Below are 24,496 nucleotides of genomic sequence, written 5' to 3' on the forward strand. Positions count from 1 at the left end.
TAGTTTCATACCTTTGTGGTCTGAGAAACTGATTGGTACAATTTCAATCTTTTTTAATTTACTGAGGCTCTTTTTGTGGCCTAGTATATGATCTAATCTTGAAAATGTTCCATGTGCACTTGAAAAGAATGTGTATCCTGCTGCTTTGGGGTGTAGAGTTCTGTAGGTGGCTGTTAGGTCCTTCTGTTCTAATGTGTTGTTCAGTGCCTCTGTCTCCTTACTTATTTTCTGTTTGGTTGATCTGTCCTTTGGAGTGAGTGGAGTGTGAAGTCTCCTAAAATGAATGCATTGTATTTTATTTCCTCCTTTAATTCTGTTAGTATTTGTTTCACATATGTAGGTGCTCCTGTGTTGGGTGCATAGATATTTATAATGGTTATATCCTCTTGTTGGACTGACCCCTTTATCATGCCCTTTTTGTCTCTTGTTACTTTCTTTTGTTTTCGAGTCTACTTTGTCTGATACAAGTACTGCAACTCCTGCTTTTTTCTCCCTATTAGTTGCATGAAATATCATTTTCCATCCTTTTACTTTCAGTCTGTGTATGTCTTTGGGTTTGAAGTGAGTCTCTTGTAGGCAGCATTGGTGCATTCAGACCATTTACATTTAGGGTGATTATCGATAGGTATGTACTTATTGCCATTGCAGGCTTTAGATTTGTGGTTATCAAAGGTTCAAGGGTAACTTCCTTACTATCTAACAGTCCATCTTAACTCACTTAGTACACTATTACAAACACAATCCAGAGGTTCTTTTTTCTTTTTCCTTCCTTCTCCATTCTTTATGTACTTGGTATTATATTCTGTATTCTTTGTCTATTCTTTGACTGACTTTGGGGGTAGTTGATTTGATTTTGCATCTGCATTGTAATTAATTGGTCTACTTTCTTTACTGTGGTTTTATTTCCTCTGCTGACAGCTATTTAGCCTTAGGAACACTTCCATCTATAGCAGCCCCTCCAGAATACACTGTAGAGACAGTTTGTGGGAGGTAAATTGTCTCAGTTTTTGCTTCTCTGGAAATTGTTTAATCCTTCCTTCAAATTTAAATGATACTCTTGCTGCATAGAGTTTTCTTGGTTTGAGGCCCTTCTGCTTCATTGCATTAAATATATCATGCCAGCCCTTTTGGCCTGAAAAGTCTGATGATAGCCTGATGGGTTTTCCTTTGTATGTGATCTTTTTTCTCCTCTGGCTGCTTTTAATAGTCTGTCCTTATCCTTGATCTTTGCCATTTTAATTATTATATGTCTTGGTGTCTTCTTGGGTCCCTTGTGTTGGGAGATTTGTGTACCTCCATGGACTGACAGCCTATCTACTTCCTGAGATTGAGGAAAGTCTTAGAAATTACCTTCTCAAAGATACTTTCTACCCCTTTTTCTCTCTTCATTCTTCTGGTACCCTTATAATGTGAATATTGTTCCATTTGGATTGGTCGCACCATTCTCTTAATATTCTTTCATTCCTAGAGAGCTTTTTTTCTCTCTGTGCCTCAGCTTCTCTTTATTCCTGTTTTCTAATTTCTATTTCATTTACCATCTCATCTACTTCATCTAATCTGCTTTTAAATCCTTCCATTGTATGTTTCATTTCAGATACTAAATTCATCAACATTTGTATCTCATTCTTGAATTCCTGCCTGAGTTGTTGAATATTTTTCTGTAGCTCCATGAGCATGTTTATGATTTGTATTTTGAAATCTCTTTCAGAAAGATTGATGAGGTCAGTTTCACTTGGCCCTCTTTCTTGTGTTTGTGGGATTTTGGCTTGAACTAGGTTCCTTTTGACATTTCATATTTGAAGGTGGCACCCGCTAGTGCCCAAAAGCTCTACTCTGTGGAGCTGCTTAGCCCCTGAAGTGATGGCAGGGGTCACAGGTGAGCAGCGCTGTGGCCTGTTGGGAGAAAAGAGCTCTTTCCTGATTGCTGGCTGCAGTGCCTGCCTCCACTGCCAGGGCCAGTGGGCTGAATGCGCAGGGAGGAGCCTCTGCTATACACTTGTAGCTGCCGTAGGCAGGGCCACCCTATGACTGGCGTGACACAATGGCAGGGGCATCTGGTTTGCGAGACTGTGCCAGCCGGAAGGAAGGAGTGGCAGGCTGCAAATCTCAGTGGTGGGGTGGTGGTGCCCATAGCTGCGTAGCCAGCCAGGGGGATGGAACACCTGAAGCTCCTGAAAGTTCCCAACCCGCTGGGCTGAGTGCGCCGGGACAATTTCATTCACCTGTCCTTTCTCCTGAGAAGCAAGCTCTGTGCAATCCTTGCCCTTTTAGCAGCCCTCTTGCTGTTGGGAGGTCTCTCAGAGTGCCTGCCTTTCTTTTGTCCCAGAGCAGCCAGTTGTGGGTACCTGTTCCCCACAAGTGACTAGAATCTCAGTCTCTCCAAGTATTCTGCCTCTCTTAGCTTTCCAACCGCACTAATCTCCAGAGCACCATGTAATGTAGGTTTGTGCTCCCAGAGCAGATCTCCAAGGCTGGGTGTTCAGCAGTCCTAGGCCTCCCATCCCCTCCCTGCTCCATTTCTCTTCCTCCTGCCAGTGAACTGTGTTTGGCGAAGGGCTTGGTCCTGCTGGGTCACGGCTTTGGTACTTTATCCTTTTCCTTGAGGTCTGCTCTGTTCCCTAGGTGTAGGCAGTATGGCACAGCCTTCTTTCCTGTTGCTCTTTCAGGATTAGTTGCGTTTGCTATATTTTCATACTATATGTAGTTTTGGGAGGAGGTTTCTGTCTTACCGCTCATGCTGCCATCGTTAATCCCTGTTCTTCCAGAGCTCAAGATTTTCACAAGCTCTGTTGACAAATATGAGCAGTCAACATTCAAATCTTGATTACCCCATTCCCATTTGATTGCTTTATGGTTCCTGTAACAGTTTCCAGAAACTACCCTTCGTGTCCATTCAGTTTGGGGAAATGAGTCCATATCCCATTCCTTAGAAAAACAAGCCAACTAGGCAATTCTCCCTGTCCTGCAGCATTGGAGAATGAGATGGTTTTTATAAAAAGAACATTTGGGAACCAGAGAACTTCTTTTCTAGTTTATCAAAATAGTAAACACTTAAATTTGAACAATTAAAAAAATAAGACAACCTAAAATCCTACCTCTTTATTATTACAGTATTAACGTGTTCACATATCTATCACTTTGTTTTTACAATGTTGGGATACTCTACCATATTTTATAATTCCACAACTTTCCCCATTTAACACAGTAACATAAACATTCTCTGCCACATTTCAAAAAAGTCCTCATAATCCTGTTTTTTGAAGGCTATGCAGTTTTCCATCATAAAGGGTATATGATGATGTATTACTCATTGCCCTGTTTAGGGCACATGTAGCATAATCATTAAGCCTTAAGACTCCCTGGGTTACATCCTGACTTACTTTGTGGCTGTGTGACTCTGAGCAAGGGACCTAACTTTCCTGAACCTCATTCTCTCCTCTGTGAGATGGGGATAAGTTTGTTTTTGTGGCTACTAGGAGATAAAATATGTAAAAACATTTAGCACAGTGCTAACATGTTAGGCTCTCAGTAAATATTATTTGTTATCTTCATCATTATCACAAATTATGCAGTGTCAATATCTTTGTACATAGATGTTTTTGCCTTCAGGTCCTTTCTTAAGACTAGATTCCCAGAAGTAGTGTCACTGGGCCAGAGGATAAGCTTTTAAATAGCTGCAAAACTAAGGGAAATGCATGATAGTTTTGATTTTTCTTTACTTTCAAATACATATGACCTCTTAAAAGAGAGGACATAATGGATTGGCCCAAAGGGCTTATGAACAGAAGAAGATGGGTCAGCTTCATTACCACAGTCTTGCCTCATGCCTGCTTGTATTTTGCATCACCGCACGGAGCCTTTACCTCAGGCTTGACAAATAATGCCCCTTGAATCTGTGCATCTGAACCTCTTACAAGTGCAGCCTTCTAATTACCCCCCTGTTGAGTAGCTGCTAGCTTTTACCACTGGGCGCTAACTTTCAAAGTGTCAGTGGTTTTGTGACCCTGAATCACTGGGTGATTAAGTACAGACCAAACGAGATCTGAACACATGTGCGTGAGGCCTCAAGCCAGGAGCCGCACTTGCTCTCCAGAGGAGACTGAGCTCTTGTGCTGGCACTTCTCTTCCCCTCTCACGAGTCACTGCCCTAGTCCTCTGTAAGAGAAGCCCTCGTGGAGGTTTTGTTGTATCAAATGTTGTTGTTTTGTTAATCCTTTGCTATCTTTGCAGTCCAAGCAAGCCCCGCTGATTATGGGACTGAGCTGTTGAGACGGTATCAGGAAAACCTCTCTGAGATTTTCACAGACAACCAGATGCTGCTAAAAATGATCACTCACATGAAGAGTTTAGTCCCTGGAGAAAGAGAGGTAAGAGAGAAAGAAAGAGAAGGCAGAAGGGAGAGAGGGAGGGAGGGTGGAAAATGAGAGAGAAGGAAAAAAGATGAACATAAATGTATTTTTTTAATATATTTATATATTATATAAATATATATACGCAGCCATGCTGAAAAATGTTCAGGGGTTATCAGAGAAGGAGAAATAAAAGGTGATCCCATTTCTAAGGCAAAATGATAAGTAGGATGGTTATAATTTCTGCAGTAATAAGGAAAGACATTCAAAAGGAGGAATGAAGAGCTTTGTCATGTATAAAAATCTCTCAGGTTAAGAGAGGTGAAGGATGTTGTAAAACTCCTCCCCAGAAATACTATAACCCAGTACTCAGTCTGCTGTGAAGCCAGTACTCAGTCTGCTATGACCCAGTACTCATCCATATGACCCAGTACTCAGTCTGCTATGAGCCAGTGCTCAGTCCACTATGACCCAGTACTCAGTGCGCTATGACTCAGTACTCAGATTTGCAGCTTTGCAGCTAGGCCAGTGGCTAGAAAGTCCCTTACTGTATGTTTGTGCTGCTTCTTGAAGGTCATGGAGAAGCTTTTGAAATGTGACCCTGGTTCAGGTGGTTTCAGTTCTCTGATTTCAGCAGCTCTAGAAAAGCAGACTCTCTCTGCAACAGCCATTTGGCAACTGCTGCTGGCAGCTCAGGAGACAAAGACCTGCCCGTTGAACCTGCTCATGGAGGAAATACGAAGGGAGCCTGGCGCCAATGCTTTCTTCCAGGCAGGTAGGTTACCTAACCTCTGTCATGGCTTTGCCCCTCTAGAGGTTATTGTCGGTCTTGCTAGAAGATAGTACTTTCTTCTGGTAGTTAGTCTTCCACATCCCACTGGAATAAGGACTGGCAATTTTGTTCAAGGACATGGAGTTTGTAAATCTTTTACGATAAAATACACCATGAATATTCTAAGCTTATTCTAATAATTGTCCTCTCAATTCAGTGCTGTTTGCCATTTTCCTCACTCCCAACCCTAGGTAGGATATAGGTGAAATGTATTCTCATTATGAAGAGCTGAGAAAAGGTGAAAGGAAGAAATGGTGGTCATAGTTTAACTAAGGAGTTTTCAATCTACCTTTCTTTCAGTGACCAGTCAAGAAAGTGCTGCCTTAGAAACCATCCTGAGGCATCACAAATTGATCCTGGAGGCCATCCAACAAAGGACTGAACTCAGGTGTTTTACCTCAGAGGAAGAGCACCTGGCAGAGACTGTGAAAGAGGTGTGGTGGGAATAAAAGTCACATTGCTTTGGAGAGTTTTACAGAGTTGATGCCCGGGATGTTCCTAAGGGAGGGACCAACTTCTGTAGAGTGCCTGCTGTGTGCAGAACCCCTTGCTAAGCTGACACTTTTGCTCTTTTAATCCTCCAAACCCTGAGTGGCAGGTGACGTCATACACATTTTAAAATGGGAACTCAGGCTCCAGGGGGTTCAATAGTATGTCTAGGATGCTCCAGCTGGTCAGTGGTAAAGCTAGGATTTGAGCCCAGGTTCATATGACTCAAAGCTAGGTGTTTTCCATTTGTCTAAACCTAGGTAAACTCAAAGGGAACCACAATACCACTCTCTAGCATGTCCTAAGAAACACCTTCTTTCACAGGAAGGAAAGTAAAATTGGTCTTTTACACACTCTATCCTGGCATCTAGAAAGAGCCAAGACAAACATAGATAGAACAAAGTTTTTGCCCATATGGGGTAGCAAATAGTGCCAACTCATTTTCTGTAAGGCTTCACAGTGTGGCCAGAATCCCAGAAAAACCAGGTGGGGACTTGGTGGGGTGGGGGGGTGGATTTGTGGATGTCCGGCCCAGGACCACGTATATCAAGTGGCAAGAATGATAAAGGCCCATAAAATTAAACTAGAGATTCACCTGTAGTGCTTTTATGTCCAAGTAGGTGTGGAAGGTTTCTAACTCTCCATTCAGGTGGCAGCTCCACCTTGGTCTGACTCAGATGGTGAGAAGATGGCACCGTTTCTGTGGCGCTTCAGAGGAAAGATGCATCTAGCTAGACTCTCTCCAGTATGCCATGTACTTCAGAGATGGGGCTTCTGCAGTTGATGAGTTTTAGCCTCACTAATTAGTCTCATGCCTGCCTCAAGGGACATCAGGTTTATTCAGACTTGAAAAGAGCAGAAATAAAATATCTTTCAAAATGAAAATTCCATTTGGCCATCTGTAGATGGTTTAGCTTCATTTTCTGTGCACTGACTCTTTCTGCTGATAGTTCTAACACTCTAAAAGATGACGGCTTTGAAATAATATTCTTGGCCTCTTTAAAGCCCCTATTTGAACCTTCTTTAAAAAGCTGAGTTTCTTTATGAAAGGAAATGATGTTTAAAAGGGTACATTTAAGTATCTAAAAATGTGAAGCCACTGATCATGCACAATTACTTCCAGGCATTGAGACAATTATATATTATGAAAAACTGTCTCTGTCTCCAAGACAGAAGCACCACCAGCCAAATCCTATGGCTTCCCGAGCTTCTACTGTTGAGACCTGAAACAATTATTTTAGAGACTCCTAGTTTCTGAGAAGATACTCATGTAGAAAACACAATGCTTCCTTGCTTGTACCTTCTTTGTATTGATGAATTTATCTTGACATGTACCTTTTTTTTAAATTTTCTTAATTTCCCTGTTGTTTGGAATGAAGGCTCTCCACTACATTTATTGCAAGAAATGAAAACTTGTTATAACTGGAGCGATGCCTTTCTGAAATTAGCTTTTTTTCCCTAAGTTGAAAACCATGGTGAAACTCTGCTGATATGAACTGCAAACCTTTGTCTCATGGTATTCATTTAGATTCTGAGCATTTCCTCTGAGACCGCCAGTCCTGGAGCTTCCCTGAGAGCAGTGCTGAGCAGAGCCATGGAAAAATCTGTCTCAGCCATTGAAATATGTCACCTCTTGTGCAGCATCCACAGATCTTTCCCAGGCTTGCAGCCTGTCATGCAGGAGTTAGCACACACTGGTAAGCAATAGGGTGGGTGGGGGCCCTGTCAGACCCCCAGCTTGTTTCCTTATTGCAGAGAGGAGGCAGTAGTTCCTCTAAGAGTTCGTACATTACTACCTTACTGATTTTATGTGCTCTCAATATCTAATAGAAAAGTTGTAGACGTAGATGTAAAATGATGCTCTTTGTGTATATTGGACAGTAAAGATGACAATGATGTTACTTCAGAGCTGTATGAGGGACCCAACTAGTCTCCAGTCCCCTCTGAGAAGAAAGCTAGAAAAGCAAAATAGAAACAGAATTCCGAGAGCCATGAGAGTTCTCTCCTATGCAGGTTTCCTTACTCAGGACAATGGAGAGAAGGAAGGGTGGAAGGTGAGTAATAAATTTCACCATGAAGCCAACGACAAAGCAGACGGAAAGGCAGCCAAGCCCGCTGAGGAGGACTGCCAGTCTGGGAAACAGAGTGAGCAGGGGCAGACAGGCGCCTTGCCAGAACAGCAAGAGAAGGATATACCTGCCTCCCCGGACACTGCCAAGAAAAGCTTCATCTGTAAGGCCTGTGACAAAAGCTTCCATTTCTACTGCCGCCTCAAGGTGCACATGAAGCGCTGCCGGGTGGCCAAGAGCAAACAGGTGCAGTGTAATGAGTGCAGTGAGACCAAGGATTCTAAGAAAGAGCTGGAGAAACATCAGCTGGAGGCCCATGGTGCAGGCGGAGAGCCCAACGTCCCCAAGAAGAAGAAGAAGAGGCTTCCGGTGACGTGTGACCTCTGTGGCAGAGAATTTGCCCATGCCTCAGGTACATTCCAAAGGCGAAGTAATAGAGGGTGGTAACCTGGATATTGTAGTTTGGATCCCAGGCTCCACTCTAGCTGAATGCAGTAAGGGCTGTGGATGGGCTTAGAAACCAGGGCAGGTTCCCCTGCAGGCAGGGTAATGTTTTGAGAAGTGCTCTTTGAGAAGTGACCTTTGGAATCAGCTGTCTGAGCTTTAAGTTGCCCATCTGTTAAATAGGCACTCTGATTCCACCTGCTTCTCTAGATTGTTATAAAGATTGATGATAGTATAGTTCCACACCTAGTATAGTGCCTACAGTAGAGCTCGTACTCCCCAAGTTAGTACTCAGTAAGTCATGATAACAACCAGCTATGTAACACCTGACTCTTAGGTTTCCATGAATCCCTTGGTTCTTGATAAAAAACATGAATCATGGAAACTATGGGATGTAAAGAGAATAGGTTCCCCTTACCTCAGATGGTAGATAAACCTAATGAAAGAAGTGAGTTTGTTTCACTTTTTCTGGGTAGCTGGGTCCTATTTAGGAGAGAGAGGGTATGGTAAAGATAAACCCAGAATACCTCCATGCCTGCTCCATCCAGGAGTAGGACCATGGTGACTATGGGCTGCTCGGTGGTGACAGTGAGCAGCCTGGCTTTGTGAAGTCAGGGTGAGCGTGGCTGGTGTCCCATACTTTGTGTTGTGCTTCCTCTTGGGGCCCAACCTGAGGTAAGGTTGCTGTCATCCTCATGCTGGATTCATAACATTGATTGCTAGTGTCCCTCTGGCCCCTGACACGGCTCCCTAGGCATGCAGTACCACAAGCTGACAGAGCACTTTGATGAGAAGCCTTTCTCCTGTGAAGAGTGTGGGGCAAAGTTTGCAGCCAACTCTACCCTGAAGAACCACCTTCGCCTGCATACTGGTGACCGCCCGTTCATGTGCAAGCACTGCCTCATGACCTTCACCCAGGCTTCTGCCCTGGCCTACCACACCAAGAAGAAGCACTCAGAGGGTAAGGCGTGCACACTTCCTTCATTTTCCTATGAAATTTAACTGTGCGAGCTGCCTAAAACCCACTTGGAATTAGGCATGATCTGTATCTCACATAGATTAAAAACAAAACAACAGAAAATCCCAAGGCACACAGATGCCTAGGAACAGGAACACATATGTGCACAGACATGTAAAATGCTATGGTGAGAATTTCTGAAGTGAGGCTGGCTAACATAGTATTATGATTATACTTATGGAATTTACATAAAGCCAGGAATTCCTTTATTTACATAAAACCAAGAAAAACCTTGGTTGAGCACCTGCTGTGGATCGAGCACGGCAGATGCTGACGACTAAGCTGGAGTCCTGTGCTCCCCTAGCTGGCGGTTGCAGTGCCCCTAGTATAGAGGCAGTTACAGCGCAGAGCCATCAGCAGGATATGACGGAGTCACACCAGGGAGGCAGGCAAGATTGAAGGAGGTTTCTAGGCCAGTCAGAGGGGAAGAAGGTCATTTCCAGGGAAGGCCTGCTGGAGAATTCTATGCATTGTTTGGAGCATTTATGTGTAGGAACTAACCGTCATCTCACTGGGATTGTTGTAGTGGCTTCCTAACTGGTGTTCTTGTGCTCATCCTTTCCATGGATGGTGTTCTCAACACACAGCCTGAGTGACCCTTTCACAACTAAACTCTATCTCATCACTTCTCGGCTCGAAACCTTGCAAAAGGTTCTCTTGTCCCACAGTGTGAAATCCAAGGGCCTTAGGATAGCCCACCAGGACCCATGTGACTAAGTCCCCTGACAGCTGAGCATGTCTCTTACTACTCTCCCCACCTCGCACTCATCTGCCCAGGGCAGCCTCCTTTTGAAGCCTCAGACCTGCAGGTGCCAGCGCAGGACCTGTGTTCATGCTCTGCCCTCAGCTTGGAATGCTTTCCTCTCAGACACCTCCAGGTTCCGCTTCCTCATCTCCTTCAAGTTTTTGATCACACTTGCCATCTCCTCCAGTCCTTTCCTGACCACCCTGTGTAGCCTCAGGCCCACCCCAGTCCCCTGCATTATTTTCCTCCATAGTACTTATCATCTGATATATTATCTACCTCATTAACCTGTTGTGTTGCTAATTAGTCTCCTCCTGTTAGAATGCAAGCTCCATGAGGGTAGAGCTCTTAGCCTGTTTCTTCCACTCCAGGATCTGTGGAACTTAGAATGGTACTTAGCAGTAATAGGCCCTCGATAAGCAGTCATTGAGTGAATTAATTTCTTGGGCACTACTACAGTCTTTGGGGATAGCATGACTGTACACACCTGGTTGTCATGGAGCCTACATCCTAGGGGGTGAAACAGACCATAGACAAGTACATGTGTAAGGTAAGTTCCAGTAGCAGTAATTGCTGGGAAGAAAAACAAGGCAGGATAAGTGGCAAGAAAATGACGGGTGGGGATGGAGTGCTACTTGTCCCGTCAGAGGTGGCCTCTGAGACTTGGCATTGAGCAGCAGCCTGAATGAAGTGAAAGATGGAGCCATGGAAGACGAAGGACAGGAGTATCACAAGTGCAGAGACCCCCTCCCCGTGTGGGAAGGAGAGACCACAGGGAAACTGGAAGGGGTTCAGGCAGAGTAAATGAGGGAAGAGTGCTGAGAGATAAAGCCAGAGAGGTCACCAAAGGCCAGATCTTGTAGCATTTTAGAAGCCAAAGTAGGGACTTCAGTTTCTGTGCAGTGTGTTAGTTTCTATTGCTACTATAACATTACCACAAACAGTGGCTTAATGCAAAGGTACTCTCTTACTGCTTTGGAGGTTAAAGGTCCAAAATGGGTCTTAGGAGGCTGCAATCAAAATTATGGCCAAGTGTGTACCTGGTGGAGGCTCTAGGGGAGAATTCATTGCCCTTGCCATTTCCAGCCTCGAGAGGTTGTCTGCATCCTGTGGCTGCTGGCTGCATGGCTGCCACCTGTCCTCCCACCATCATGCCTCCTCCTCTGACTCCCCTTCCACCTCACACAACGACCCTTGGGATTGCACCGGGCCTAATTGTACAATCCAGGATAATCCTACCATCTCAGGACCCTGAACTTAATCAAACCTTCAGAATCCTTTGGCCTGATTTCCTCACTTCCCTGTTGGCCCATTCACAAGTTTTAATGATAAGGATATAGGCATCTTTGGGGGCCACTATGCCTGTCTACCATAGGAAGCCATACGAGAATTTTGAGCAGAGGAGTGATAGGATCTGATTTCCTTTTTTTTAAGGTAATTCTGGTCAGTCTCAACAATAAATTGTAAAAGGTTGGCGATTTTCTCAAGATGGCAGTGTGAGTAGGGCAGCAGAAATCTCCCCAAACCATATATGTTTGGAAAATACAGCAAATACAACTATTTCTAAAAGAGAGACCAGAAGATACAGTACAACAGCCAGGCTACATCTACATCTGCGAGAACTCGGCATCTCATGAAAAGGGTAAGATACAAATCTGTGACGCGGTGGGAGCAGAGCACTCCCCCCACCCCAGCTCACTGGCAGGAGGAAAAGAATCAGAGTGGGGAGGGAGTGGAAGCACAGGACTGCTAAATAACCAACCCTAGTAATCTGCACTGGGAGCACAGATACACATTGCATGGTGTGCTGGGTAATAGAGAAATGGAAAAGTAAAATCCAAGACTGAGACTGCAAACGGGTCCCCACAGCCGGCTGCCCTGGGACAAAAGAAAAGAAGGCACTTTAAAAATCTTAAAGGGACAAGGGTTTAACAGGTAGACAAAATCATCCTGGCACATACAGCCCAGCAGGTTAGGAATTTTAAGGAAATTCAGGCGCCCTAACCCCCTGGGTGGCAACGCAGCTCTGAAGCCCCTCACAGCAATAAGCAGCCTGCCGTTCATTCCCCTCCACCGACACTGCAAGCAGACTGGCTGACATGCCATGGCTGCAGACCAGCTGGGGAGCAGCCCCACCCACAACAACCACACAGAGTCTTCTCCCAGCGTGCAGCTAACTGTGCCAGATCCAGAGGCTGCCCCCTGCGCATAGCTGCCAGGCACAGGCAGAGGAAGCTGGCACAAAGTCCAGAAGGCACAAAGGGGTGCCATTCTTGCAGGAAAACACACACTGCATGCCTGCGACCCCCAGCAGTGCCCTAGGCTATCCCAAGGGCCGACCCACCCACAGCAGCTCAGGGGATTAACCCAGAGACTGCTGCTCCCTGTGTGCGGTTAACTGGCATAGGCAGCAGAGAAGGGCAAGGTGACCAACAAGCAGGAAGGGACTTTGTTCTACCAGCTGACACATGCGCCACTTGCTGGCAATCACTTCTATTGCCATGAAAAGGCAGAAGAACCTGGTCCAGTCCAAAATCATTCAAACGCAAGAGAGAGGGCCTAGTGAGACCAATATGACCAATCTTCCTAAAAAAAGAATTCAAATTAAAAATAACCATGTTGATGGAGCTGCACAGAAATATGCAAGAGCTAAGGGATGAATTCTGGTGAGAGATAACAGAAATGAAACAAACTGGGAAGATTTAAGAGCAGACGATGAGGTGAAAGAGACTGTTAAAGGAATAGAAATCAGACAACAGGAATACAGAGAAGTGAGGCAGAGAGAGATAAAAGGATCTCTAGGAATGAAAGAATATTAAGAGAACTGTGTGACCAATCCAAACAGAACAATATTTGCATCATAGGGGTACCAGAAGAAGAAGAAGAGATAAAAAGGGATAGAAAGTGTCTTTGAAGAAATAATTGCTGAAAACTTCCCCAAGCTGGGGAAGGAAATAACCTCTCAGACCATGGAAGCCCACACATCTCCCAACACAAGGGATCCAAGGAGGACAACACCAAGACATATAATAAAATGGCAAAGATCAAAGACAAGGACAGGGTACTAAAAGCAGCCAGAGAGAAAGAAGATCACCTACAAAGGAAAACCCATCAGGCTATCATCAGACTTCTCAACAGAAACCTTACAGGCCAGAAGAGAATGCCACGATATATTTAATGCAATGAAACAGAAGGGCCTTGAACCAAGAATACTGTATCCAGCAAGATTATCATTTAAATTTGAAGGAGGGAATTCAGCAATTCCCAGATAAGCAAAAGTTGAGGGAATTTACCTCCCACAAATCACCTCTACAGTGTATTTTAAAGGGACTGCTCTAGATGGAAGTAATCCTAAGGCAAAATAGATGTCACCAGAGAAAATAAAATCACACCAAAGAAAGCAGACCAACCAAATACTAACTAAAGGCAAAAAATAAAATCAGCTATCCATAAAAGCAGTCAAGGGAAACAAAAAAGAGTATAGAATAAAACACCTAACATATAAAGAGTGGAGGAAGAAGAATAAGAAGGGAGAGAAATAAAGAATCATTAGACTGTGTTTATAATAGCATAATAAGTAAGTTAAAGTTAGATGGTTAGCTGGTAATGAAGCTACACTTGAACCATTGGTAACCACAAATCCAAAGCCTGCAATGGCAATAAGTACATATCTATTGATAATCACCCCAAATGTAAATGGACTGAATGCACCAATCAAAAGACACAGAGTAACAGAATGGATAAAAAAGCAAGACCCATCTATATGCTGCATACAAGAGACTCACCTCAAACCCAAAGACATACACAGACTAAAAGTGAAGGGATGGAAAAAGATAGTTCATGCAAACATTAGGGAGAAAAAAGCAGGTGTTGCAGTACTTGTATCAGACAAAATAGATTTCAAAACAAAGAAAGTAATGAGATAAAGAAGGACATTACATAATGATAAAGGGGTCAGTCCAACAAGAGGATATAACCATTATAAATATCTATGCACCCAACACAGGAGCACCTACATATGTGAAAAAAATACTAACAGAATGAAAGGAGGAAATAGAATGCAATGCATTCAGTTTAGGAGACTTCAACACACCAGTTATGGCAAAGGACAGATCCACCAGACAGAAAATAAGTAAGGACACATAGCACCGAACAACACACTAGAACAGGTGGACCTAACGAACATTTACAGAACTCTACACCCAAAAGCAGCAGGATACACATTCTTCTCAAGTGCACATGGAACATTTTCCAGAATAGACTACATACTAGGCCACAAAAAGAACCTCAGTAAATGCAAATAGATTGAAATTCTACCAACCAACTTCTCAGATCACAAAGGTATAAAACTAGAAATAAATTGTACAAAGAAAACAAAAAGGCTCACAAACACATGGAGGCTTAATAACATGCTCTTAAATAATCAATGGATCAATGACCAAATAAAAACAGAGATCAAGCAATATATGGATACAAATGACAACAACAGCACGACACTCCAACTTCTGTGGGATGCAGCAAAGGCAGTTCTAAGAGGAAAGTATATAGCAATCCAGGCCTATTTAAAGAAGGAATAACAATCCCAAATGAGTAGTCTAAATCCACAATTATTGAAACTGGAAAAAGAAGAACAAAAGAGGCCCAAAGTCAGCAGAAGGAGGGACATATTAAAGATCAGAGATGAAATAAAATTGAAAAGAATAAAACAGCAGAAAAAATCAATGAAAACAAGAGCTGGTTCTTTGAGAAAATAAACAAAATAGATAAATCCCTAGCCAGACTTATTAAGAGAAAAAGAGAATCTACACAGATTAACAGAATCAGAAATGTGAAAGGAAAAATCATGACGGACACCACAGAAATACAAAGAATTATTAGAGAATACTAGGAAAATCTATATGCTAACAAACTGGATAACCTAGAAGAAATGGACAACTTTCTAGAAAAATACAACCTTCCAAGACTGACCAAGGAAGAAAGAGAAAATCTAAACAGACCAATTACCAGCAAAGAAATTGAATTGGTAATCAAAAAACTGCCCAAGAACAAAGCGCCCGGGCCAGATGGACTCACCACTCAATTTTATCAGACATTTAGAGAAGACATAATACCCATTCTCCTTAAAGTTTTCCAAAAAATAGAAGATGAAGGAATACTTCCAAACTCTTTCTGTGAAGCCAACATCACTCTAATACCAAAACCAGGCAAAGACACCACAAAAAAAGGAAATAACAGATCAATATCCCTGATGAACATAGATGCGAAAATACTCAACAATATTAGCAAACCAAATTTAAAAATACATCAAGAGGATCATATACCATGATCAAGTGGGATTCATCTCAGGGATGCAAGGATGGTACAACATTTGAAAATCCATCAACATCATCCACCACATCAACAAATGAAGGACAAAAACCACATAATCATCTCCATAGATGCTGAAAAAGCATTCGACAACATTCAATAACCATTCATGATAAAAACTCTCAACAAAATGGGTATAGAGGGCAAGTACCTCAACATAATAAAGGCCATATATGACAAACCACTGCCAACATCACACTTAACAGTGAGAAGCTGAAAGCTTTTCCCCCAAGATCAGGTACCAGGCAGGGATGGCCACTCTTCCTACTTTTATTCAACATAGTACTGGAGGTCCTAGCCACAGCAATCAGACAAAACAAAGAAATAAAAAGCATCCAGATTGGTAAGAAAGAAGTCACACTGTCACTATTTGCAGATGACATGATATTGCACATAAAAAAACCTAAAGAATCCACTCCAAGACTACTAGAACTGATGTCAGAATTCAGCAAAGTTGTAGGATACAAAATTAACACACAGAAATCTGTTGCATACCTATACACTAATGATGAACTAGCAGAAAGAGAAATCGGGAAAATAATTCCATTCATAATTGCATCAAAAAGAATAAAATACCTAGGAATAAACCTAACCAAGGAACTGAAAGACCTATACCCTGAAAACTACAAGACACTCTTAAGAGAAATTAAAGAGGACACCAACAAATGGAAATTCATCCCATGCTCTTGGCTAGGAAGAATTAATATTGTCAAATGGCCATCCTGCCTAAAGCAATCTACAGATTCAGTGCAGTCCCTATCAAAATACCAACAGCATTCTTCAGTGAACTAGAACAGATAGTTCTAAAATTCATATGGAACCACAGAAGACCCCAAAAAGCCAAAGCAATCCTGAGAAGGAAGAATAAAGCAGGGGGGATCTTGCTTCCCAACTTCAAGCTCTACTACAAAGCCACAGTAATCAAGACAATTTGGTACTGGCAGAAGAACAGACCCATAGACCAGTGGAACAGAATAGAGAGTCCAGATATTAACCCAAACATATATGGTCAATTAATATACAATAAAGGAGCCATGGATATACAGTGGGGAAATGACAGCCTCTTCAACAGCTGGTGTTGGCAAAACTGGACAGCTACATGTAAGAGAATGAAACCGGGATCATTGTCTAAACCCACACACAAAAGTAAACTCAAAATGAATCAAAGACCTGAATGTAAGTCATGAAACCATAAAACTCTTAGAAAAAAACATAGGTAAAAATCTCTTGGACGTAAACATAAGCAACTTCTTCATGAACATATATCCCCAGGCAAGGGAAACAAAAGCAAAACTGAACAAGTGGGACTGTATCAGGCTGAAAAGCTTCTGTACAGCAAAGGACACCATCAGTAGAACAAAAAGGCATCCTACAGTATGGGAGAATATATTCATAAATGACAGATCCGATAAAGGGTTAACATCCAAAATATATAAAGAGCTCACGCACCTCAACAAACAAAAAACAAATAAGCCAATTAAAACATGGGCAGAGGATCTGAACAGACACTTCTCCAAAGAAGAAATTCAGATGGTCAACAGGCACATGAAAACATGCTCCACATTGCTAATCATCAGAGAAATGCAAATTAAAACCACAATGAGATATCACCTCACACCAGTTAGGATGGCCAACATCCAAAAGACAAACAACAACAAATGTTGGTAAGGATGTGGAGAAAGGGGAACCCTCCTACACTGCTGGTGGGAATGTAAATTAGTTCAACCATTAAGGAAAGCAATATGAGGTTCCTCAAAAAACTCAAAATAGAAATACCATTTGACCCAGGAATTCCACTCCTAGGAATTTACCCTAAGAATGCAGGAGCCCAGTTTCAAAGAGACATATGCACCCCTATGTTTATTATAGCACTATTTACAATAGCCAAGAAATGGAAGCAACCTAAGTGTCCGTCAGTAGATGAATGGATAAAGAAGAGGTGGTACATATACACAATGCAATATTATTCAGCCGTAAGAAGAAAGTAAATCCTACCATTTACAACAATATGGATGGAACTAGAGGGTATTATGCTCAGTGAAACAAGCCAGTTGGAGAAAGACAAGTATCAGATGATTTCACTCATCTGTGGAGCATAAGAACAAAGAAAAAACTGAAGGAACAAAGCAGCAGCAGACTCACAGAACCCAAGAATGGACTAACAGTTACCAAAGGGAAAGGGACTGGGGAGGATGGGTGGGAAGGGAGGGATGAAGGGAAGAAGGGGACATTAACAATTAGCACACATAATGAAGGGGGGGCACGGTGAAGGCAGTAGAACACAGAGAAGACAAGTAGTGATTCTGTACCATCTTACTACACTGATGGACAGTGACTGTAATGGGGTATGTGGTGGGAACTTGATAATGGGGGTTGTCTAGTAACCATAATGTTGCTCATGTAATTGTACATTAATGACACCAAAAAAAAAAAAAAACAACCCTGTAGAAGATGAGTTCACAATACAAAATGACAACACATGAGGAACAATTCTCCAGGAGGGAGAGTCAGCAGGCATAACAAACTGCAAGATTAGAAACCCAAGAACATCAAATAATTATCAGATTACAGATTCCCTGTCCCCCTCAGATATGGGGGGAAAAGAATTGTAAAAGGTCAATAGTGCAATATAAACGGAGAGGCACTGCAGTAGTCCTATGTGGAAATGATGGGGTTTTCAACCAGAGTTGTGTTAAGGGCAGTTGTAAAAAATGTTCAAGTTTGGGAATGTATTGTTGAAAGTGGACATTACAGGACTAATGGTAGATTGCATGTGGAATGTGTGAGAAGGAAGAATTAAGGATGGCTCTGGGTTTTGGAGCATAAGCAGCTGAGTAAATGGTGCTGCCGTTTAGTGAAATGGCGGAGACTGGGGCTTCTGTGTGTGTATATGGATGGGTAGGTGGGTGGGTGGTGGGCATGGTAGGATAGAGAATTAGGAGCTCTGTTTTAGATATGATAAATTGGAGCCCCAAGTGGAGAAGTAGAGTACCAGGCATGTGACTATACAAGTAAAGGTCTGGGGAAAGCTGGGAGCTAGAGTTATGAATGAAGCTGTCAGTGTATAGATGGTATATAAGGCTCTGAGATGAGATCACCTGGAGAGTGAGGGTGAAGAAGGTGGCCAAGGACTGAGTCTCTGGCTCCTCAGTAACTTCAACTCTTGATTCAAGAAACCCTTGTTTTCTCTCAAGATCTTATTCAAATCCCACTACGTAGAAAATGAAAGTGAAGTTGATTTCTTTAGTTGAATTAGGCCCTGGGATATGAGGGGTCTGAGACCCTTACCTCACTGATTTCCTCCCTTCCCTGTTGACCCATAAGGGAGCTTGGAGGTACAGTTGGTCTAGTATGTTTTACAAAAGCCAATTTTTTTTTTCCAGACTTGCTCTTTACCTGTATTTTCTGATATCTTTCATTTTATTCTGGTCATTATATTCTCATGATGTGCATGAGAAAATAGAGAGGCCAAGTTATTTATAGTAATTTATAGCAAGTCACTGAGAGAAGGGTTTCATTTTTCTCTGAATCCACGTCTGTCACCTTTATGTTGCACTTGCAGTTCTACACTGTGAAGTTGTAAGGGATGTGGACTAGGGTATTTCCAGGCACAAGACTGTATCTGTTTCCCGGGAGTGGAATGAACTCTTCCATCCTCATGGTGGCCTGGTTAACAGATGGGTAGTCTTATATGATGAGAACTCCATCCTTATTCCTCAGGATAGGGAGACCACATGACACCCTCTCTGTGTGATGGCTTGTTTGCGAGATGCCATCTGATAGAGTGGCTCAGATCTCTCCCTCGGTATATTACAAATTACCTTGTTTTTATATCATCTCCCAGATTATATTTCCCTGATACATGCTTTAGAATGTGACATTTTTAGGAATGCCAAAAATATTTAGTGCTGTCTCTAACAAAAGCATGTATATTTCCAGGGAAAATGTATGCATGCCAGTACTGCGATGCCGTGTTTGCCCAGTCCATTGAGCTCTCCCGCCACGTGAGGACTCACACTGGAGACAAGCCATATGTCTGCAGGGACTGTGGCAAAGGCTTCCGGCAAGCCAATGGCCTCTCCATCCACCTGCACACGTTTCACAGTATGTACTGAGGTTGTGGACGAGGCGCTTGGTGCCAGGCCTGGCCCTGAGAACGCATGTAACAATCATAACAGAAGTTGTCACTCCGCCAGACCTGGGCCCATTTGGTGCCTTCACCTCCCCTATCCTGCAAAACCCACATAGCTCATTCCTATTTCAAGAAAAATCGCATTTTAATGTGTCACTGTGTGATGCCCAGTTCTCTGTTCAGGCTGTTTCCTTGTCTTCCTCTTTAGCTCACCTGGTGGTATTTGGCTGACAGGCAAATTAGGCTTGAAGGAGAGAGCCTCTGTAACAGACAGACTCACAAAGCGCAGAATACTCCCATCAGTCCACTGAGCTTCTGTTTGCTGCCCCCACTGTCCTTCCCCTACTCTCATCTTATAATCATACCTGCCTTCCCCAAGGCCTCTCCGAGCAAATGTCTACCATTGTGAGTGGTCCCTAGGCACGCTCCTTTCAAAGCCCACCCAGCATTCTCCCCCAAATGCCATCGCATTCACTCAGTTTGTAGGGTCTGCCCCCATCTTTCTCCCCTTCTGCTAGAACTGATACAGACAAAAACACAGTTCTAGTCAGCACACACAGGAAGGGAAAGGTAATTCTGTGACTCCCCATTACATCATCAGGAAGTCGCCAGTGTGGCATCTGGCCGGCACATCCCGTCTTCAGCTGCTCTTGTTGCAGCAGGAATGTAATCAGCACAGCACGGTGGGGGGAGAGCTGGGCTCTGAATTCACACATCTTGACCCTGCCCTTTACTTCCTTGAGACCTTAAACAAATATCCTACCTTTCTATGTCTCTTATGCCTCTTCTGTAAACTAGAGAAAATAAGTATGCTACCACCTCGGGTTACAGTGAGAACTAGTGAGCCATCAGGTGTAAATCACGAAGCTCCCTGCCTGACACCTAGAAAACGCTCGATAAATGCCAGATATTATTATTGGTGACAAGAGCAACCCTCTCAGATGCCATTTCTCACCATCAAAGCCTGTTTTGAATGCTGTGCACCTTGCATACCCTTCTCCCCTCCCCAGCCCTGTTTCCCACACATCAGTTTCTAGCTGGCAAATACAGTGACTCACAAACATGCTTTATATCAGCACATTCAAGTCTGTCACCAGCCAGCCAGCAAAGGACTTTGCTAGAGCTTCTGTGTGTGCTCAGCATGTGGCTGGACCCTGGACATTGTTGGAAGAAGAGCAAATGCTGCCCCTTCCCCCCAAGGAGGTTACAAGTCCAAAAAATCCAGTTGCAATAGACTTCCAGATGAATGAGATTGGCTTGAATGCAGTGCCATAATTTTGACATCCTCTGGACCTTTTAAATGACATTCTGCTTCAGTTTCCTTCTCCCAGTTTACAGGGGGGTCAGGGAAGGGGAAGACTCAATTTTCAGAATGGAGAAGACCCAGAAGACCTGCCGTGCCTTAGAGTGTATCATTGGTGGCAGGCCCAGCATCCAGGCCCCGCTCTCAGAGACCGTTCCTTGTAAACTGAGATCGCCAGAGCTCGTGCCCACGGGAAAGTCGTCAGTCAGTGGTACTGAGCGCTGCTGCACGGCGGAGTTCTGAGTTAGTCTGGGTCGGTGCACACCTAAGATTGGCCTGTGTGCTGGCCTTCTTCTGGGCAAAGGATTTTACTATTAAAACATTTTGCTTTCTGTTGCTTTCAGAAAAAGCCTGAAGTTTCCTGTCATGGGGACAGCAAGTGTATTCTTTATCCGTGCCAGGTTTTACTTTTGAGGTCTCACTGAAGAGTTGGTGTGTCCAATTAAGTATGTAGCTCAGAGCATACTTGGCAGTGAACACTGGGATTGTTACCCAGTCCAGCCATTTCCTACTGTGTCACTGGGCACTCTCAGCCTTGCTTTTCCTAATTTCTAAAATAGGGACTGACAATGGAACCTACTACAGTGTTACAGGAAGGATAAAGTGAGTTAATATATGTAAGGCACTTAAAACCTGCCTGTCATCTAGCACTCACTGAATGCCACCTATGAAAATGTTATTTTTGAATCTAAAGTGGGAGCAAGGAAGCATTCTTCCTGTCAGTCATACTACTGACAACAAAGGAAATAGTGATGCTCTGGGGAGTATGTGGGAATCTCTATAGAAAATTTGGAAAACTCACAAATGCCCACTGCAAGCAGGGGAGGAGCAAGGGCATTGCTCCCTGGAAAGTAGCAAAATAGAACTTCACTTGTAAGATAGCACATAAGGAATCGAGGTGAACTCCTTGGTGCTGCAGAGGTGGTTCATCCAGAAGCCTGGGAGGGATCCCCCTCCCTGGAGGAAGCTAGGAGGTAATCAGGTGATCACCACACTGACTTCTGGGTGTCGGAGTCTGCGACCTTGCATTACATCTAAACAGAGTCTTGCGTCTGGAGCTGTTACAACCACCCACATCTCACTGATAGCTGCCTGTGGTATTTCCCCCTCTCCTTCTTCCTCCCATGGAACCAGACATAGAAGATCCCTATGACTGCAAGAAATGCAGGATGAGCTTCCCCACTCTGCAGGATCACCGCAAGCACATCCACGAGGTACACTCCAAGGAGTACCACCCCTGCCCCACGTGCGGGAAGATCTTCAGTGCCCCTTCCATGCTGGAGCGGCACATGGTGACCCATGTTGGAGGGAAGCCCTTCAGCTGTGGGATCTGCAACAAGGCCTACCAGGTGAGCTCAGGTTCCGTGGGAGCTCTGCCCCCAGCCCCTGGCCTGCTCTCCCTTTGATCTTCCTTGATTCCCATGTTTATAGCATGCAGAGCACATCTTGTCTCCAGGATATGATGATAGCTGGTTCTTGTGAAGAATGCAGCCTGTAAATATTCCGATTATTGAAGGTGACATGGTCAGAGTAATATGGTGGAAGAGCTTTAATTGGAGCCAAGCACCCTTATACCACTTGTCTTAGATTTCAGCCTTGTCATGAACTGAATACTGCTTTTCCCCATGGATACTCACATTCTGTAGAACCTATTGACCCCATGTGTTGAGGGAAATGACCATGACAGTGGGGTATGTAACTCTGCCTGAAATTACCTTGTTTAGCATAATTATTGTTTGTGTTTAACTCCCAGGGAAGGGCTCTGCTTCTTTACCTTAGAATTTGGTATGTAATTAAGGTGAAACCCCATATGCAACTAGAAAGAAACCACATCTATGAGAAACTCAACTCTAATGCCACAGAGAAAAGAATGGTTTTTGCATCTGTCAGATTTGGGTATGTAGAGACAAGCACCATGGCTAATTTCAGCACAACAAATACTGAGAGTTAATTTGGGGTCGTGTCTTGTGCTGTGACTCCGTCTCTAGGAAACCGTGAAATTTTAGGGAGTGTCCCAAAGCTGCTCTGGAACCTGGGAGGGAGGGGGACAGTTGCTTATAGAGCAGGGACAGCACACACCCCTGCTCCAGCACGCTTCTCTGCTGCTTCCCCTGGGCCTCTGGGAAGAGGTGCGATATGGGTCAGTGGAGAACAGGTGCTTCAATTGGAAGGCCAGGGTTTGAATCCTGGTCCTGCTGTTTGCTAATCTGTGTGACCTTGGACAAGTCATGTAACCCCTTTGTGCCTTAGCTTGTACCTCATAGGCTTGTTGTGACGACTGAGAGTTTCTGAAGGACTCAGCTGAGCCCTGTCCTCTAGTGGCCTCTCAGCAAATATATAAATGCCTTGTTCCCACAAACACCAGCCTCTCATGTTGACAACACTTAGTTTGATAGGTAAGCGTTGATTCTAGAGCCATAAGCTTAACTGAGAATGTTTTCCTCTCTCTCTCATGAGGATTTCGTGAACTCTCCAGCTACTGGAACATTCTAAGACCTAACATTTGCCAAATTCCTTGCAGCAATTGTCTGGTTTGTGGTACCACAATCGGACCCACCACCCTGACGTATTTGCTGCTCAGAACCATCGATCTTCCAAGTTCGCATCACTCCAGTGCAGCTCCTGTGACAAAACCTTTCCCAACACTATTGAACACAAGAAGCACATCAAAGCAGAGCACGCAGGTGACGTTTGGGCGTCATAGACAGAGTAGGGCCTGCTGATGAATAGCATCCTGGGTTCCAAATCTCCTGGCTTCCAGTGCTAGCCAGGTGTGCTACGGTAATTCCTGCCTTCGGCCTCAGCGTGCCTGAAGGATGCCACACCAGTCCGTGGGCCATCAGTAACATAGCTTGAGTGGCAGCAGTTCTCAAGCCCAGAGACTCAGAGCACTGTGAGCTCCTACCAGCCTGAGTGATGATCAGTTGGGGCACGTGGGCAAGGGTGGCAGCCGTGGGGGCAGACAAGCTTGGGTGGAGACCCTGACTCCAGCACTGATCAGCGGTATGACCTTGACAGGTGACTTCTGTTTCTGAGCCTGTTTCCTTGTCTTCAGAAAGTTATTAATACTTCCATTGCCTATCAATTTGGAGATAATTACGACAGCTGGCAGTCATGAAGCATTTCCTGTGGGCAGGCTACATGCAGGGCACTCTGGATGTGCTTTCTCATTTCACTCTCACAACAACCCTGTTTGCATCTAGCTGGTCTGCATCCAGCCTTGGTGCTCTAGGCCACTAGATCGCACTCATACACCACAGGCATGAGGTAGATGCTTGCTAGGAGTTACCCATCAGCTCCTCTCCCCCGGCCTGTTACTCTCCAGCCTTAGAGAGCCATCCTTTTGTTCTTTCCCACCACTTCTTCTTGTCCTTCGCAGATATGAAGTTCCACGAATGCGACCAGTGTAAGGAGCTCTTCCCCACACCAGCTTTGCTGCAGGTTCACATCAAGTGCCAGCATTCAGGTCAGTGGCCCTTCTGAATGCTGCTGGGCTGGACCATCTGGAGTGAGTCTTATCCCCACCATTCATAGCTGTGCCAACCAGGCTAAGTAAACTAACTTGTGCCTCAGTTTCCCCATCTATAAAACAGTGACAATTGTAGTGCCTACCTCCTAGGAAAACTGAAAATGAGTATGTTAGTATATAGAAAATACATAAAGCTTGGAACCAGTGAGCATCTCTGAAGCATTTCCTGTGAAATCATTGTTACTGCTATGTCTCATCACTCAAAATGCTAGTTGTGAG

The 24,496-nt window shown here is 43.9% G+C and overlaps 1 protein-coding gene across 3 annotated transcripts in view; it reads left to right on the forward strand.

Annotated features, from left to right (window-relative positions):
- Positions 1–24,496, forward strand: part of ZBTB40 (zinc finger and BTB domain containing 40) — a 100,981-nt gene that overhangs the window by 69,770 nt on the left and 6,715 nt on the right. For all 3 annotated transcript variants that reach the window (XR_008996921.1, XM_036914623.2, XM_036914625.2), the window contains exons 7-16: positions 4,231–4,367; positions 4,923–5,124; positions 5,482–5,615; positions 7,199–7,367; positions 7,684–8,151; positions 8,938–9,144; positions 19,253–19,417; positions 21,883–22,097; positions 23,270–23,432; positions 24,128–24,214. Coding sequence is in view for 2 of the 3 variants with exons in the window: in XM_036914623.2 (XP_036770518.2) it covers positions 4,231–4,367; positions 4,923–5,124; positions 5,482–5,615; positions 7,199–7,367; positions 7,684–8,151; positions 8,938–9,144; positions 19,253–19,417; positions 21,883–22,097; positions 23,270–23,432; positions 24,128–24,214 (1,947 nt within the window). In the remaining variant the exon portion in view is untranslated. The remainder of the gene's footprint in view (positions 1–4,230; positions 4,368–4,922; positions 5,125–5,481; positions 5,616–7,198; positions 7,368–7,683; positions 8,152–8,937; positions 9,145–19,252; positions 19,418–21,882; positions 22,098–23,269; positions 23,433–24,127; positions 24,215–24,496) is intronic.

This window comes from Manis pentadactyla, chromosome 4 (genome assembly GCF_030020395.1).
Source record: "Manis pentadactyla isolate mManPen7 chromosome 4, mManPen7.hap1, whole genome shotgun sequence".
NCBI classification, from domain to species: Eukaryota; Metazoa; Chordata; class Mammalia; order Pholidota; family Manidae; genus Manis; species Manis pentadactyla.